Below are 15,106 nucleotides of genomic sequence, written 5' to 3' on the forward strand. Positions count from 1 at the left end.
TCACTCTTTCTAATGTGGAGGGAAAGAGGGAACATAATGTATTGAAACAGCCAGCCAACAGAAGTGAAAAATGATTAGTTTTAAATGTATAATATACTCATTGGGTGGGGTAGGATAACAAAATGTGGCACTGACTGTTACAAATGGAAAAGGAAACTAAGTGTCAAGCCGTGGATACTTCCTTTCTTGCAAAAGTAGATCTAGTATTTTTGAGCGAGTGTTGATCTATAGAGTTACAATGAAATCTAAGTGCAATTAAAAATGATAAAAAATGTGAATAGTAGCATCTGAATAGTAGCATTTCCAAAACAACACAAGCAGTGATTCTGTCTGTGTAGCACCAACGTGGTGAAAACTTCTGTCAATGTCTGGTTGGTTTTGCCTGTAGGTATTCATTCTCATCTTTTTCTTGATGGACACCTGCCCACAGGTGAGCCAGTTTGTTCACAGGCTCATTATTTCTATTATAGCAGGAACCTGGGGAGGATGGGGTAAAAGACTGAAAGGGGACTTTATGTGAGAAGTCATACTGTTACTTGGGGTTATGCCCTTTCTTCTTGGGCACTCTGCAGAGCTGTGGGGTATTGTGCATGGATGGGACCACCATCTGGGACATAAACCATTCAGAGTTTAAGAAAATTATAACAGACTAGTTGGGAGATACTGGATTCCATGATTCCAAAATATCAGACATTTACAAAAATATTAACAAAAATTAATGCCTGAGAATTAACCGTTAGAAATGTGTTGAATTTGATTTAAGATTCTGATTTCCTTGATATTCCTTTAAGATGGGGAGAGGGAAGGTTCATTTCAGAGCGGGGACTATGTGTACTGGAAGATAGGTCTTGATGTACAGAGTTGTAGAGAATGGCGTGAAGCTATTTGGCTCATAGATGAAGCATTAGAAGATGGACTCAGAGAAAGGGGAGCAGGACTGTCCAAAGCAAATTTTATCTGCCCCATCCTGATCAAGCTTACTCCAGTTTTAATGTCAAGCCAGCATGGTTATATGAATATCTCACTTCTCATCTTTGTTTTCAGGTGACATATATTTTCAGTATATTGAGACAATAGGAAAAAGAATAGTGGGTGAATTAATCAAAGGTAGAATAGGTCCAAAATAACATTTAATTTCTTGTAATTTAGACTAAATTTTATAATAACATATAAAAAGTTTCCATAGAATTAAGAAATAGATTGCTTTTTGAAAAAAGTTTGATTGAAATTTAAGTATTAAATTAGGTGTGTTGTGTCATATAAAAAGAGTTGTGTGAGGAAATGGAAAACATATTTTTTGCTTTTATTTCTTTGTCATAGAGAGAAGAACATTTCAGTTCTGATATTTGCTGTAACTGATAGTTACTGAATAAAGGGAGAAGGCACATGGAGGTACTTTTAACTAGGGCCCCCAAAAGGTAAAATTTTAACTGAGTAACTTGTGTGTTTCTGTCAATACCTCAACTCTGACTTTTGTTGCAATGTCAGCATCATTCACATCTCAAGCTCCTGTTTTCTACTTGTATATGACATATTGTGAAAGATCAGTGTAAGTTGATATACTATTTTACAATAACTTTAGGTATTTCATATTAAAAACCTTTTATTTAGTGTTATTTCATTTTTAAACATTTCACTAAAAAACAATGCTTAACCTAACCATAATAAATTTCAGGCACTAGTAGTAGGCAGGGCCTTAAGGTGATAATTTTTATGGAATATTTCAATTATATGTTTCAAATCATATCATATATTGTGTTCAATTCATCATAGCCACAGGAATTACCCTAACTTCACTCTCATTCATAAAACACAGGCATGAATAAGAGCCTCCCCTGTGGTTCTCCTATCTTAAGCTGAGGAGATGAACCACAGGGGCATGTCATTCTTCAACACTATGCTCTGAGCATGCAGCCTGAGTTCTTCATTTTTCAATAGACAATGAAAACTCAAAACATACATAAAAAGGAGTGGTTTGAGGTTTGTTTAGTATGAGGATAATATGACCCAAAGAAGGTAAAACAGGATTTTATTGCTTATTAAAGGAGCACTGGGTGTTGGCAAAAAGATAAAGTTGGACAAACACTGAGTAGAGAATACAAGCCACGCTTGTATACGAGGAAGAGCCAAACAGGACAGACTCATAATTGTGTCCATTGTTCAACATGGGTTTTGTGCTTCATGCTTAACCCTGTGCTAAGATGTTTTTGTTGTCTTATTTGTATAGGAAAATGGAAAATGGAGAAAATATTCCCCCATTTTTCCCTTAGTTATTTGACTTCAATGAAGAAACACAGGTGTAGGGAGAGTTATAGAACTACAAATTAGAGCTTAAAAAGTCAATCTCTGCTTGGTGATAGGAGTAACTGGATACAAAGCATTGTGAACACGTTGTCTGGCCCTAGTCCACTCCCCATGATGAAGCGAGAGTAGAAATCCAGTTCCATTTAGCTGGAAGCTGAGCTCAAAGCAATGTGAAGATGTTATTAACTGCAGGCTTGGTAAAATCATCTGGTCACCACATTTTTCCTCCTTCATTTGGCTTTCAAATGCACATATTTCTTTTTTCTTTATCTACTATGACTCCTTAGAGGGACTGTATGAGTGTAGGAAAACAGATTATTTAAATGTTAATTTTTTGAAACCAAGGCAATCGCCTTGGAAATAAATAGCAACAATAATGTGTTAAAAGTAACCAGTTAATATATCAATGAAAAGTATTTAAGTGTTAGCAGCCTATTTTACTAAACTACTTTACTATAAAGCACACAGCATGATGATAGATGGTACAATTAATAAAATAAAAGTTATAAATAGGACAGGACTGGATGATGGATTGTATGGAAACTTCTCTACCCAGGATAAACTTAATTTTATAAACATGTAGACATTATAGATCTGTTTATGCAGAAAAACAGTATAATAAATTTGTACTTTGCAGGATTAATTTGGAGGTAGAGTGGGATGCTTGGAGTGGTTGGAGACTATATCAGAGAAATTTTCAAGAAGGTCTTATACTCTGTAAGATGAGAATGATGGGGGGAGGGGTAAGTGTGAACAAAGACTAAGAGGAAACTATGAGATAAGCAATAGAAGAAATAAAGGAAAAGGATTTATTCTGTGGGGAGTGGTGAGGAGGAGCAAAAAATCAAACATGATTCATTGGTAGAGTGGGAGAAACCTAACTGTGTTGGTAGAAATAAAGAAGTCAGGAGGGAATTCTGTCTGTGAAGGGAGGAGTGTAGTCATTGGTGAGATATTTAGGAAACATTTGTTAAGCTTTTGCAGAATGCATCTGGAGCTTTGGAGAGAAGGCTATGAGATAAATGTAAAATTGAGAGTGAGCCATATAGAGTTGATAATAATTTATTACAGTTAGAAATAACAAGCCTTTCCAGAAAAACTGTAGAAAGAAGAGCACAAGTTTCAAGCACAGAATCTTAGAAAATGCTCCCAGCAATGGAGCAGGAGCATTTAGGGAATTTATCTAAGAATGCAGACAAGGAACATTGGAATGGAGGAAAATCAGGGCAGAAGCATATGACAGGGTTCAGAATGTGAAGGAATAAATATATAAATAACATTGTTAAAAGCTAAGTAGAGAGTGCAAATAGAATAAAAATCTCTGGCATTGAAGATAGCAGGTTATCAGTAACCTTTACATTTTCAACTTCCATAGATTAGTGAGAGTGGAAATTTCCATGGGCTAAGGGATGACTATTAGGAAATGAAGAGAAAATGAACACCAATCATTTGAGATGTGAAATGAAGGGAAATTTAGAATGGTAAATACATGCTAAGATTCCTCTCCTTGTATATTTTCTTTTATAACGAGGGAGAAGGAGCCAGGCAGGATCAAAAGAAACCTGAGGACAGTAGAGAGGAGGACTAAGCAAAGGAATAATTTCCTGAAAGAGAGAGAGAGCATGAGTCAAGACAAACTATCATCACTTAATAGCGGGCACCTGAACAAACAAGTCCTTCAACTCCTTTAATTTTACCAAGAACCTTTTCAATTGGCCACTATTATGCCATTTTGCAGATGAAAAATATGAGGCTCAGAGAGACTAAGCAGCTTGCTCCAGCTCTCAGGAAGCAGAACAGATGTGGATTCACAGCAGGAGCTGTTTGGCTCTGAAGCTGATGCTTTTCCTAGGATGTGACACTGTCGCTCATTTCTGATGAGCAAGGGCTGTAGTGGAGAGATGTGTGGGGTGGGTGAGGGAGTTGTGGGCTTACACGGTCCCCAGGCGGCTGGCCCAGTGCAGCAGAGAGGCAAACGACTTGTAACAACCTCCCTGTGTCTTTTCTCTGCCCATGCGTGGGGCAGCTCTATGAGCACAGGGAAGGGTAATACTTACCCTGAAATCCCAGCATCTAGCAAACATGGCACTTCATAGATGTTTGCCAAATTAATGGAAAAAAAACATCTAAATCAGATGCAGATCTGCTGTCTATTCAACAATAGTTGACATGTTTTTTTTTAAATAAAACATTTTGTTGAGGTTTTGGAATTTAAATTTGAGTGTGTTTTTTGAGGCAGATGTCTTCTTAGGCTGACTATGATTGTAGAGAAGCTCCCTGAGGGGCGGAGGTGGAGCAGGACAGAGCAGGAGAGGAGGAAGTGCTGGAGGGAGAGCAGGTTGTAAGGAAGACGTTAGGGGCGTGTTTAGAAAGAGCGTGTATGTCTGTCTCAAGCCTGAGGAGATGGGCATTTCTGGAAGTCTGTGTTCTGTCCTTTATCAGATGAGAGAGTTGGAGTGTTGACAGTCTTTCAGCTCAGAGACGCCTAGTCTGACCTCAGTCCCTTGGTCCCTCCTGCCTCCTTTCTCACCTACTCTCCCGTGTGCTGTGCCCTGCAGTACAAGGGAAGCTGGGGAACAGGCAGGCGTGGGATAAGGAGTCCGGTTTTACGAGAATAGCACTTGCTGAGCAAAAGGTAACATAAAGGAATCTCTATTCTAAGTACATCTATATGAACTCTCACATCTTCTTTTCTGTCTTGGACAATGAAGAAGGGTCCTTAAACATCTGCTTTTCCTTCATCCCTTGTATCTATAAAGTATAGATACACTATCCATATTTTTTTTGTTTCCTTATTATCCCATATCCAAAGAAAGAGTCTTAACAGCATCAAATTGAAAAGAGAAACATACAAAGAATAAGATACCATTGTGATGCCCTCCCCCATCCCACTAATGGCCCAAAAGACCAAAGCCTGTCAAAAAGACCAAAGGATCCTCAAACATCTAACCACTCAGATCTATTAAATGTTGCTGTTTGATTTTTGTGGAGGGGATGTGAGGGGAAATCACATTTGTTACTTTATGTACCCCAGGGCAGAGATCATTTTACTACTAATACCCGTAACACCATGGTAGTACTACCAATAATTGTATGCAAAGTACTTTCCTGTAAGTTATCTATGTTTGAACTTAAAAGGACTTGTGAGTTATTTAATATTAACCGGTTTTACATATGAAAGCCTATCACTAAACAACAATCACGAACCTGCTAAATAAATTCAGTTTTCCAAGTGAGCTTCCCTGATCCTAGGTCTTTCAACAAGACCCTTATCTCTTCCCAATGTCTCCTTTTCTAATTGATTTATACATTTCATCAAGGTGGGTCTAGTTGGCATATTTGGGGTAGTTTTTAAACTTTCCAATCCTGTCTTCATTCTTTATCATTTTTTGGCCGTTGTCAACTACTGTACTCTTCTTGTTCTGGAATCAAGGTAAGTTGGTAAAAATGCAGAACTCCTAAATTTGCACTACATTTTCTCTAGGCTTTAACTGACCTGCCTGTGACGCGTCATGTCCTTATCAAGGCATTGGCCTGTCTCTCTGAACCTAAGCGTGTATAATGCATGTTGGGGTCACAGTTCTCATCTTGGTTTCTAATGAGACAAAGGCTAGCACTTGAAGGTCGTGTACCTATGTATTCTTAGAAAATTAATCTTATGATTATTCAACAACTTCTATTTTTTCTGACTCTTTCTGCAGATTAGTAGTCCCCACGTTTTTTAATGGGAACAGTTAACCAGACATGGGTGAAAGAATTTATTCTCCTTGGCCTGTCCAGTGACTGGGACACTCAGGTGGCCCTCTTTGTCCTGTTCTTGGTCATGTACCTGGCGACAGTGCTGGGGAACTTTCTCATTGTTCTCCTCATCAGACTGGACAGCCGACTCCACACTCCCATGTATTTCTTTCTCACCAACCTCTCCCTTGTTGATGCCTCCTATGCCACAAGCATAGTCCCTCAGATGCTGGTGCATTTTCTTGCAGAACATAAAGCCATCCCACTCCTGAGATGTGCAGCCCAGTTATTTTTCTCCCTGGCATTGGGCGGGATTGAGTTTGTTCTCCTGGCAGTGATGGCCTATGACCGCTACGTGGCTGTGTGTGACCCCCTGCGATACTCGGCCGTCATGCATGGAGGGCTGTGTACTAGGTTGGCCGTCACGTCCTGGGTCAGTGGCTCCATCAACTCTCTCATGCACACTGCCATCACCTTTCAGCTACCCACATGCACTAACAAGTTCATTGATCACATATCCTGCGAAATCCTAGCAGTGGTCAGGCTAGCTTGTGTGGACACCTCCTCCAATGAGGTCACCATCATGGTCTCTAGCATTGTCCTTCTGATGACACCCTTCTGCCTGGTTCTTTTGTCCTACATCCGGATCATCTCCACCATCCTGAAGATCCAGTCCACAGAGGGAAGGAAGAAAGCCTTCCACACATGTGCCTCTCACCTCACGGTGGTTGCCCTGTGCTATGGCATGGCCATTTTCACTTACATCCAGCCCCGCTCCAGTCCCTCTGTCCTTCAGGAGAAGCTGATCTCTCTGTTCTATGCCATTTTGACACCCATGCTGAACCCGATGATTTACAGTCTAAGGAATAAGGAGGTGAAGGGGGCATGGCAGAAACTATTAGGGAAATTCTCTGGGTTACCGTCAAAACTGGCAGCTTGATGACTCATGAACATCACTGAGAGAAAAGAGCTTCTCCTCAGTGTTCTCCACCCAACTCAGATGTGACAGACATGAACCCCATTGCCCCGGCAACCAGGGAGGAGATGGCATACCGTGTGCAGCTGACGCTACGTAGGAGGCTGAGTGGTGTTGTTGGGGTGTGGGATGTGGGGGTATTTTTGTGTCGCGGCAGCATGATCAAAAGAATTAGGCACTTTCACACTAGACCTGCCTCACTTATTTAATCCCCTTTCCTATGTTGTGATAGTAATTGGAATAAACCAAACGTTGTATTATTTTGGTTTGTTACATTGTTTATAATTGGGGAAGTGTTTGTGGATCTTAAATTGGACACCTGGTTCTTATTTCCCCATGTGTTGAAGAAAGTTACGCTGTTCCATGGGAACAAAATGCATTTTCACATTTGAAGATTTGCTCACAATAATGCATGATATATATAGCTACATCCAGTAAATTTATGATTCCTGGAGAAACATCAACTAAAGATCTAGTTTTAGTCTGATAAGAATATAACCAAGGGTTGTTTATACACAATGGTATTATTGGCTGAAGCTTTCACTCTGGACTGCCCTCATCCTGACATCTGGGGCCATCAGATGTTCCTTCATTTATCCCATTGAAATCCAGCATTGTGTTCAGCCGTCTCCTAGAAAATTTGTTCTTTATAACTCCCATGTACACAATTCCCTGACTTTTCTGAGGCTTCTACATCTTCCTCCTCATTAAAGTATAGCGTGATTATGAAACAATAAGTACTATACTAAATAAGTTACCAAACGAAATCCAGCTTTCTCATTCATAACTTATGAAGAATAATAAGCTCCTCATAAGAAGTGTGATAGGATTAAATGAAATATATGTAAAATCCTTACTAAAATGTCTGACACATAGAAAGCCCTTGATACGTGTTAGCTATTACTGTTATTATTTTTCCTAGTAGCGTATCCTCTCCCTTTCTCCCAACTCCCTGTCCTTTCCGACCTTCTAGAAAATGTTTTAGGCCAAATAATTGGTCCACCCAGAACAATCTAAGAGGCCTGATGGGAGAGGGGGTACTAGAAAAGTCTCCAGAAAACAGATGTCAGATAATGAACAAGTTCTGTCTCATACATTCTCAACAGGGAAGATATCACCTGTCTCCAAGGGGTTAAAAATTAGTTCTTGGATGGAGAAAAAAATCTTAGATATTATAATGGTTTGTGGTCCTCCAAAAGACCACAGTATATAAACAAATATACAGTATATCTGCAGTATTCAAATTTCACGGGGTTGGGTGATTAAGAAAAAATACCTAAAACATTTTTTAAGGGGGACAATAATGAATGAAAAGTTGAGTAACACTGCTCTGTCTATAGATAACTATTTCTTGTTTGGGCACAAATCCTCACAAGTGAATCATAAGCACAGAGGACAGGAGACAAATAGTTTAGGGTTAATTAACTTGACTTGAAATTAATCCTATTTTTGCCTATTTAGTTCATATGGGTGGACCTTGTCCACTTTGACCCCCTGTCTCTCAGGGAATCTTCCTGCCCAGTTGGCTCTTCCTGGTCAAGTCAGTCTTACTCCTATTCCATCTCAGAGTGTCATTCATTTTAAATATCTTTGCAGTTCAAATACTATTGGATCAGAACCTTTGTAGTTCAAATACTATTGGATCAGAACCTTCAGAAAGGCCTAGCACCACATAGACTGCCTTGTTCCAGAGCTAGCTGCAATTGAGCACTCCCTCTAACGGTCCCTGTGGCACTAAGGCTGCACGTGAGAATCACCAAGGGCACTAAAAGATACTGGTGCTCATGTTCTATCCACAGAGATTCTAGTTTAATTGGTTTGTGGCAACATTCATGTCCTCCTCCAAGTATTGTAAGGACTCACCTGTAAAACTGCATCCTATTGGGTACCGGCTCTAAAACATCAGTGTGCATCTGTGTTAGTGTATAAAAATATATTTTTGTATATTGACCTTGCATCTTATAATCCTGTTTGTATTCATTTTCTAGGGATATCATAACAAAACATCATATATTGGGTGGCTTAACCACCTGAAATTTATTTGATCACAGTTCTGGAAGCTAGAAGTTCAGGATCAATTTGTCAGCAAGTTTGATTTCTCCTGAGGCCTCTCTCTTTGGCTTGCAGATGACTGCCTTCTCCATGTCCTCACACAGTCTTTCCTCTGTGTGTGCTAGCTTTCTGTGTGTCCTAGTCTCTTCTTAGGTTGTGAGAGGACGCTGATATGAGGACGCCATTCTGATTGCATTATGGCAACCCTAACACCTCATTTTAACTTAGTCACCCCATTAAAGGCTCTATCTCCAAATACATTCTTAGGTACTGGCTGTTAGGGCTACAAGTTATGGATTTGGGGGGACATAATTCAGTCCATAACAAAATTGAACTTATTAATTAGTTATGATAGCTTTTTATGTATTCCTTAGTATTACCTGTATACAAGATCCTGTCATCTGTGAATATGAATTGTTTAATTCTTCCTTTACCATATAGATGCCTTTTAGTTATTTATTTTTATACAGTTTTTTTAAATTTCAGCATATTATGGGGGTACAAATGTTAAAGTTACATATATTGCTCATGCCCCCCTCCCACCTGCCCGACACCTGATAAATGTTACTCCTATATGTCCACTTAAGTGTTGATCCGTTAATACCAATTTGCTGGTGAGTACATGTGATGCTTGTTTTTCCATTCTTGAGATACATCCCTTAGTAGAATAGGTTCCAGCTCTATCCAGAAAAATACAAGAGGTGCTATATCACCATTGTTTCTTCAAGCTGAATAGTATTCCATGGTATATATATACCACATTTTATTAATCCACTCATGTATTGATGGGCACCTGGGTTGTTTCCACACCTTTGCGATTGCGAACTGTGCTGCTATAAACAGTTGAGTGCAGGTGTCCCATTTGTAGAGTGTCATTTGATCTTTTGGGTAGATGCCCAGTAGTGGAATTGCTGGATCAAATGGTAGATCTACTTGTATCACTTTAAGGTATCTCCATATTGCTTTCTACAGAGGCTGAACCAGTTTTCAGTCCCACCAGCAGTGTAGGAGTGTTCCTCTCTCTCCGCATCCACACCAACATTTATTGTCTGGGGACTTTTTGATAGAGCCCATTCTTACTGGAGATAAGTGTTATCTCATTGCAGTTTTGATTTGCATTTCCCTGGTGATTAAAGATGTTGAGAATTTTTTCATTTATTGCTTAAAATCCTTGGCTAAAACTTCCAGCACAATATTGAGTAGAAGTGGTAAGAGTGGACATCCGTGTCTTGTTCCTGATCTTAGTGGGAAAGCATCCAGTTTTTCAACCTGAAATATGATATTAGCTGTGGGTTTTTTACATGGCCTTTATCAGGTTAGGAAAGTTCCCTGGTTCAATGAGCGTTTTTATCATAAAAGGGTGTTGAATTTTGTCAAATGCTTTCTCTGCCTCTTTTGAGATTCTCGTGTGGCTTTTCTATTTTATTCTGTTAATATGTTGTATTACATTGATTGATTTCCATGTGATAAAACAAACTTACATTTTTGGAATAAGTCTCACTTGGGCACATAATTCTTTATAAATTGTTGGATTTGATATGCTAATATTTTGTTAAGGGTTTTTTAGTCTGTAATCATAAAGAATATTGATTGTTAGTTTATTTTTTCTCTGACATCTTTGTGTGGTTTGGTATCAGAGCAATTCATAAAAAGAATTGGATAGTATTTCCTCCTTTTATATTTTTTGAAAGAGTTTGGGATGAGTTGGAGTTAATTCTTCTTTAAATGTTTGGTAGAATTTGTCTGTGAAGACATCTAGTTCTTCTCTTTTCTCTTTTTATTTATTTATTTCAAAATATTACGAGAATACAACTGTTTTTGGTTACATGTGTTGATTTTGTTATGCTTGAGTCAGGATTATAAGTTGACCAGCACCCAGATAGTGTTCATTGTACCACTCAGGTAGATTTTGCCAAAACCCTCTTTCTCCTACCTGCTTCATTTTCACAAGCTTTACTTTCTCTGTGTACATGTGTGCTCATTGGTTAGTTCCAATTTAATAATGAGTACATGTGGTGTTTGTTTTCCCATTCTTTAGATACTTCACTTAGGATAATGGTCTACAATTCCATCCAAATTGTTGCAAAATACCTTAATTTATCCTTCTTCATGGCTGAGCAATATTCTATAGCATACATATAACACTTTTTTCTTAATCCACTCATGAATTGATGAGCACTTGGGTTGATTCACATCTTTGTAATTGTGAATTGTGCTGCAGTAAACATTTGAGTGCAGGTGGCTTTTTGATAAAATGACTTTTTTTTCCCTTTGGGTAAATACGTAGTAGTGGGATTGCTGGATCAAATGGTAGATCTGCTTCTAGTTCTTTGAGGAATCTCCATACTGTTTTTCACAGAGGTTGTACTAATTTTCAGTCCCACCAACAATGTATAAGCATTCCTTTCTTTTTGCATCCACACCAGCATCTATTGTTTCTGGACTTTTTAATGAAAGCCCCTCTAACTAGGGTAAGGTAATATCTCATTGTGGTTTTAATTTGCATTTCTCTGATGATTGGCGATGTTGAGCATGTTCTTCTTATGTTTATTGGACATTTGTCTATCTTCTTTCAAAGACTATTTGTCTTTGAAAAGCTTCTGCTCATGTCTTTTGCCCTTTTATAAATGGAGTTGCTTGGTTTTTCCTTGCTGATTTGCTTGAGTTTTTTGTAGATTCTGGATATTAGCCCTTTATTGGATATATAGCTTGAGAATATTTTCATCCATTCTGTAGGTTGTCTGTATATTCTGTTCATTATTTCTTTAGTTGTGCAGAAACTATTTAATTTGATCACATCCCATTTATTTATTTTTGTTGTTGCTGTGATTGCCATTGGGGTCTTCTTCATAAATTCTTTGCCTAGGTCAATATCTAGAAGAGATTTTTCTCTGTTTTATTCTAGAATTCTCATGGTTTCATGTCTTACATTTCAATCTTTTATCCATCTTGAATTAATTTTTGTGAGTGGTGGAGATATGGATCTTGTTTCATTCTTCTGCATGTGGCTATCCATTTTTTTTTTAGCACCATTTATTGAATAGGGTTTCTCTTCTCCAGTGTATATTTTTGTCTGCTTTGTCAAAGATCAATTGACTGTATGAGGATGGTTTTATATCTGGGGTTTCTGTTCTATTCCATTAGTCTATGACTCTGTTCTTGTGCCTTTACCATGCTGTTTTGGTTACTATAGCCTTATAGTATAGTTTGAAGTGTGTTAATGTGATGTCTCCAGATTTGTTCTTTTTTACTTATGATTGCTTTGGCTATTTGGGCTCTTTTCTGGTTCTAAACAGAGCATACAATTATGTTTTCTAGATCTGTGAAATATGTGATTGATATTTTGATGGGGATTGCATTGCATCTGTAAATCATTTTGGGTAGTATGGACATTTTAACAATGTTGATTCTACTGATCCATGAGCATGATATATTTTTCTATTTGTGTCATCAGTGATTTCTTTCCTTAGAGTTTCATAGTTCTCTTTGTAGAGATCTTTCACCTCCTTGATTAAGTATATTCCTAAGTATTTTATTTTCACAGTAGACATTATGAATGCCATTGAGTCTTTGATTTGACTCTCAGCTTAACTGTTATTGGTGTATAGAAATGCTACTGATTTGCATAAATTGATTTTGTAACCCAAGACTTTGCTAAATTTATTTATGTATTCGAGGAGTCTCTTGGTGGAGTCTTTGGGGTTTTATAGATATAAGATTATATCATCAGCAAACAGTGATAATTTGACCTGCCCTTTCCTGATTTGGGTACCCATTATTTCTTTCTCTTGCCCGATTGCTCTAGCTAGGTCTTCCATCATGTCAAATTTCAGTTGTGAGAGTATCTTTTCTTATTCCTGATCTAAAGTAATGCATCTTGAGATTCTCCATTAAGTATAGTGCATTCTGTGTATTTAGGATATTTAACCTTTACCAATTTTAAGTTTCCTTCTGGTTCTATTTTTTAAATTATTTTTAAAATAAATGTACATTGACTTTATCGAATCTTTTTAATCTGTTTATTAAAATAATCATATAAATTTTTCCTTTTTAGTCTATTAATGTAGCTAATTATATCATTGACTTATCTGAGGGTGAACTATCCTTGCATCCCTTGGTGAAAGGTATATTTTATTATGATACATTATATTTTAAATACACTAATGGATTTCCTTAGCTAATATTTTATTAAGAGTTAGTGGGCCCATAATCATTTTGCCTAGTGACATTCTTGTTGCTTTTTGGAATAAGTACTATATATGCTCATGGGATGAGATCAGCAGATACAAGTCAGATAGTGCAGAGATAATCCTAAGTAGAAACCAACCCCTAAAGCATAGAGTTTATGACAATAAATATATATTTTCCTTGTTGAGAATTTTCTGCATGTTAGCTGTCCAAACAGTCAAGTAGTCTTACTTAAGCTATAAAGAAGTCTATGAAATGCCATGTACTGTATTAGCACCTAGAAGAAAAAAGAAGAAATTGGATATTAATGGATTACTGTAAGTCTGTCATAGAAGGTGGTTGATATGATCATATGTCTTTAAAAATCCAAGATATTCAATAAACAAATTATTGAAAATAATGAGAGCTCAGCAAGGTGGCTAGGTACATAAAATCAGTAGCATTTCTACACCTTAGCAGTAACTATAAAAATAATCAAGAATATCCCATTTATAATAGCAACATAAACCATAAAAGAACCAAGAAATAAATCTAATAAAACACATGCAAGACCTTTAATGAGAAGAGTCTAATAATTTAAAGAAAGACATAGAAGAAGGCCTAAAATAAATGGAGTGATAGCTGCTTCTGGCTTTAAAATAATTAATATTATGAAAGTCAAGTTTTATCCAAATGAATAGGTGAATTTAAGGGAATAACAGTCCAAATCTAGCAGATATTTTTAAAATGGTACTTGATAGTTTGATTTAAAACTTCATATGAAAGAAAAACTACCAAGCAAGAGTAACTAAAGTGTTTTTGAGAAAGAAGTGAAATAAAGTGAGTCCTGCCTTCCTAAATACCAAAGTATATTATAAAGTACGTATTAAAGATTCTGAGGACTAGGCTGAGCATGGTGGCTCACACCTGTAATCCTAGCCCTCTGGGAGGCGAAGGCAGGCAGATTGCTTAAACTCAGGAGTTCAAGACCAGGCTGAGCATGAAAGAAGACCTAGTCTCTATTAAATATAATAAAATTAGCTGGGCATAGTGGTGCATGCCTGTAGTCCCAGCTATTCAGGAGGCTGAGGCAGGAGAATCACTTGAGCCCAGGAGTTTGAGGTTGCTGTGAGCTATGATGATGCCACTGCACTCTAGCTGGGGTGACAGAGCAAGACTCTGTCTCAAAAAAAAATTCTGAGAACTAACATTTTTAAGTTACAAACCAGTTCTGAAGTCTGTCTTCCCATCGCTTCTCAGCCTTTTCGCTAGGATCAAGTGTAGTATCTGTTTTTATCAGTTTAATATCTGATACATTAAAATTTTTTTTAAATTAAAAAAATAAATAAGTAAAGTCTGTCTTCCTTAAAGTTAGGGGGAAAGCAAAAGTTCTAAGAAGGATGCAGGATGTGGTGGTAGAATTCTAAACATGGAGGGCAGCCCAAATAAAAAGCAGCATCTCACTAGGGACTAGTATAAAAACGTCTCCTTGACCTTGATCTGACCAATCGGATCAGATTATGAGCATTCCAGTGGCCTCTTGAGTTGCCTGGTCCAGGAGCTATTGCTCGAAGGGATGTTGAGATGGATGAATTGGAATGAGGAAGTACATATTTAATCACATCTGCATGCTCATAAAATGGGATAAAAGTTCTCACCATCCGAAGGTGGTATCACAGAAGATGCACAAGTAATTCTCTTGAGAAATTAAAATTTGGAGAGCTCCTTCTTGTGCTCCAGGGATAAGAAAACAAAATTGTCATTTGCAAACTTGAAGTGTAGGTTAGGGTGCTAGGTGCAGAAGTGACCAGACAGAGGGAGATGGAAAATAAAAGAAATCTAATAAACAAAACATAATTGGCCCCTTGA

The 15,106-nt window shown here is 37.6% G+C and overlaps 1 protein-coding gene and 1 pseudogene across 1 annotated transcript; both read left to right on the plus strand.

Moving 5' to 3' along the window:
• Positions 1-6,028: 6,028 nt before the first annotated feature.
• LOC105873309 (olfactory receptor-like protein OLF3) lies at positions 6,029-6,982 on the plus strand. Its single transcript, XM_012768129.3, has one exon. The coding sequence runs from the start codon at positions 6,029-6,031 to the stop codon at positions 6,980-6,982; it is 954 nt and encodes a 317-aa protein (XP_012623583.2).
• A 7,503-nt stretch (positions 6,983-14,485) lies between these two features.
• Positions 14,486-14,603, plus strand: LOC142873086 (uncharacterized; annotated as a pseudogene).
• The last annotated feature ends 503 nt before the right edge of the window (positions 14,604-15,106 follow it).

Source organism: Microcebus murinus, chromosome 9, assembly GCF_040939455.1.
Source record: "Microcebus murinus isolate Inina chromosome 9, M.murinus_Inina_mat1.0, whole genome shotgun sequence".
In the NCBI taxonomy this organism is placed as follows: domain Eukaryota; kingdom Metazoa; phylum Chordata; class Mammalia; order Primates; family Cheirogaleidae; genus Microcebus; species Microcebus murinus.

What these genes read in the sequence shown, in the direction of transcription:
- LOC105873309 (XM_012768129.3), top strand. Translation starts at nt 6,029, where the DNA reads ATGGGAACAGTTAACCAGACATGGGTGAAAGAATTTATTCTCCTTGGC.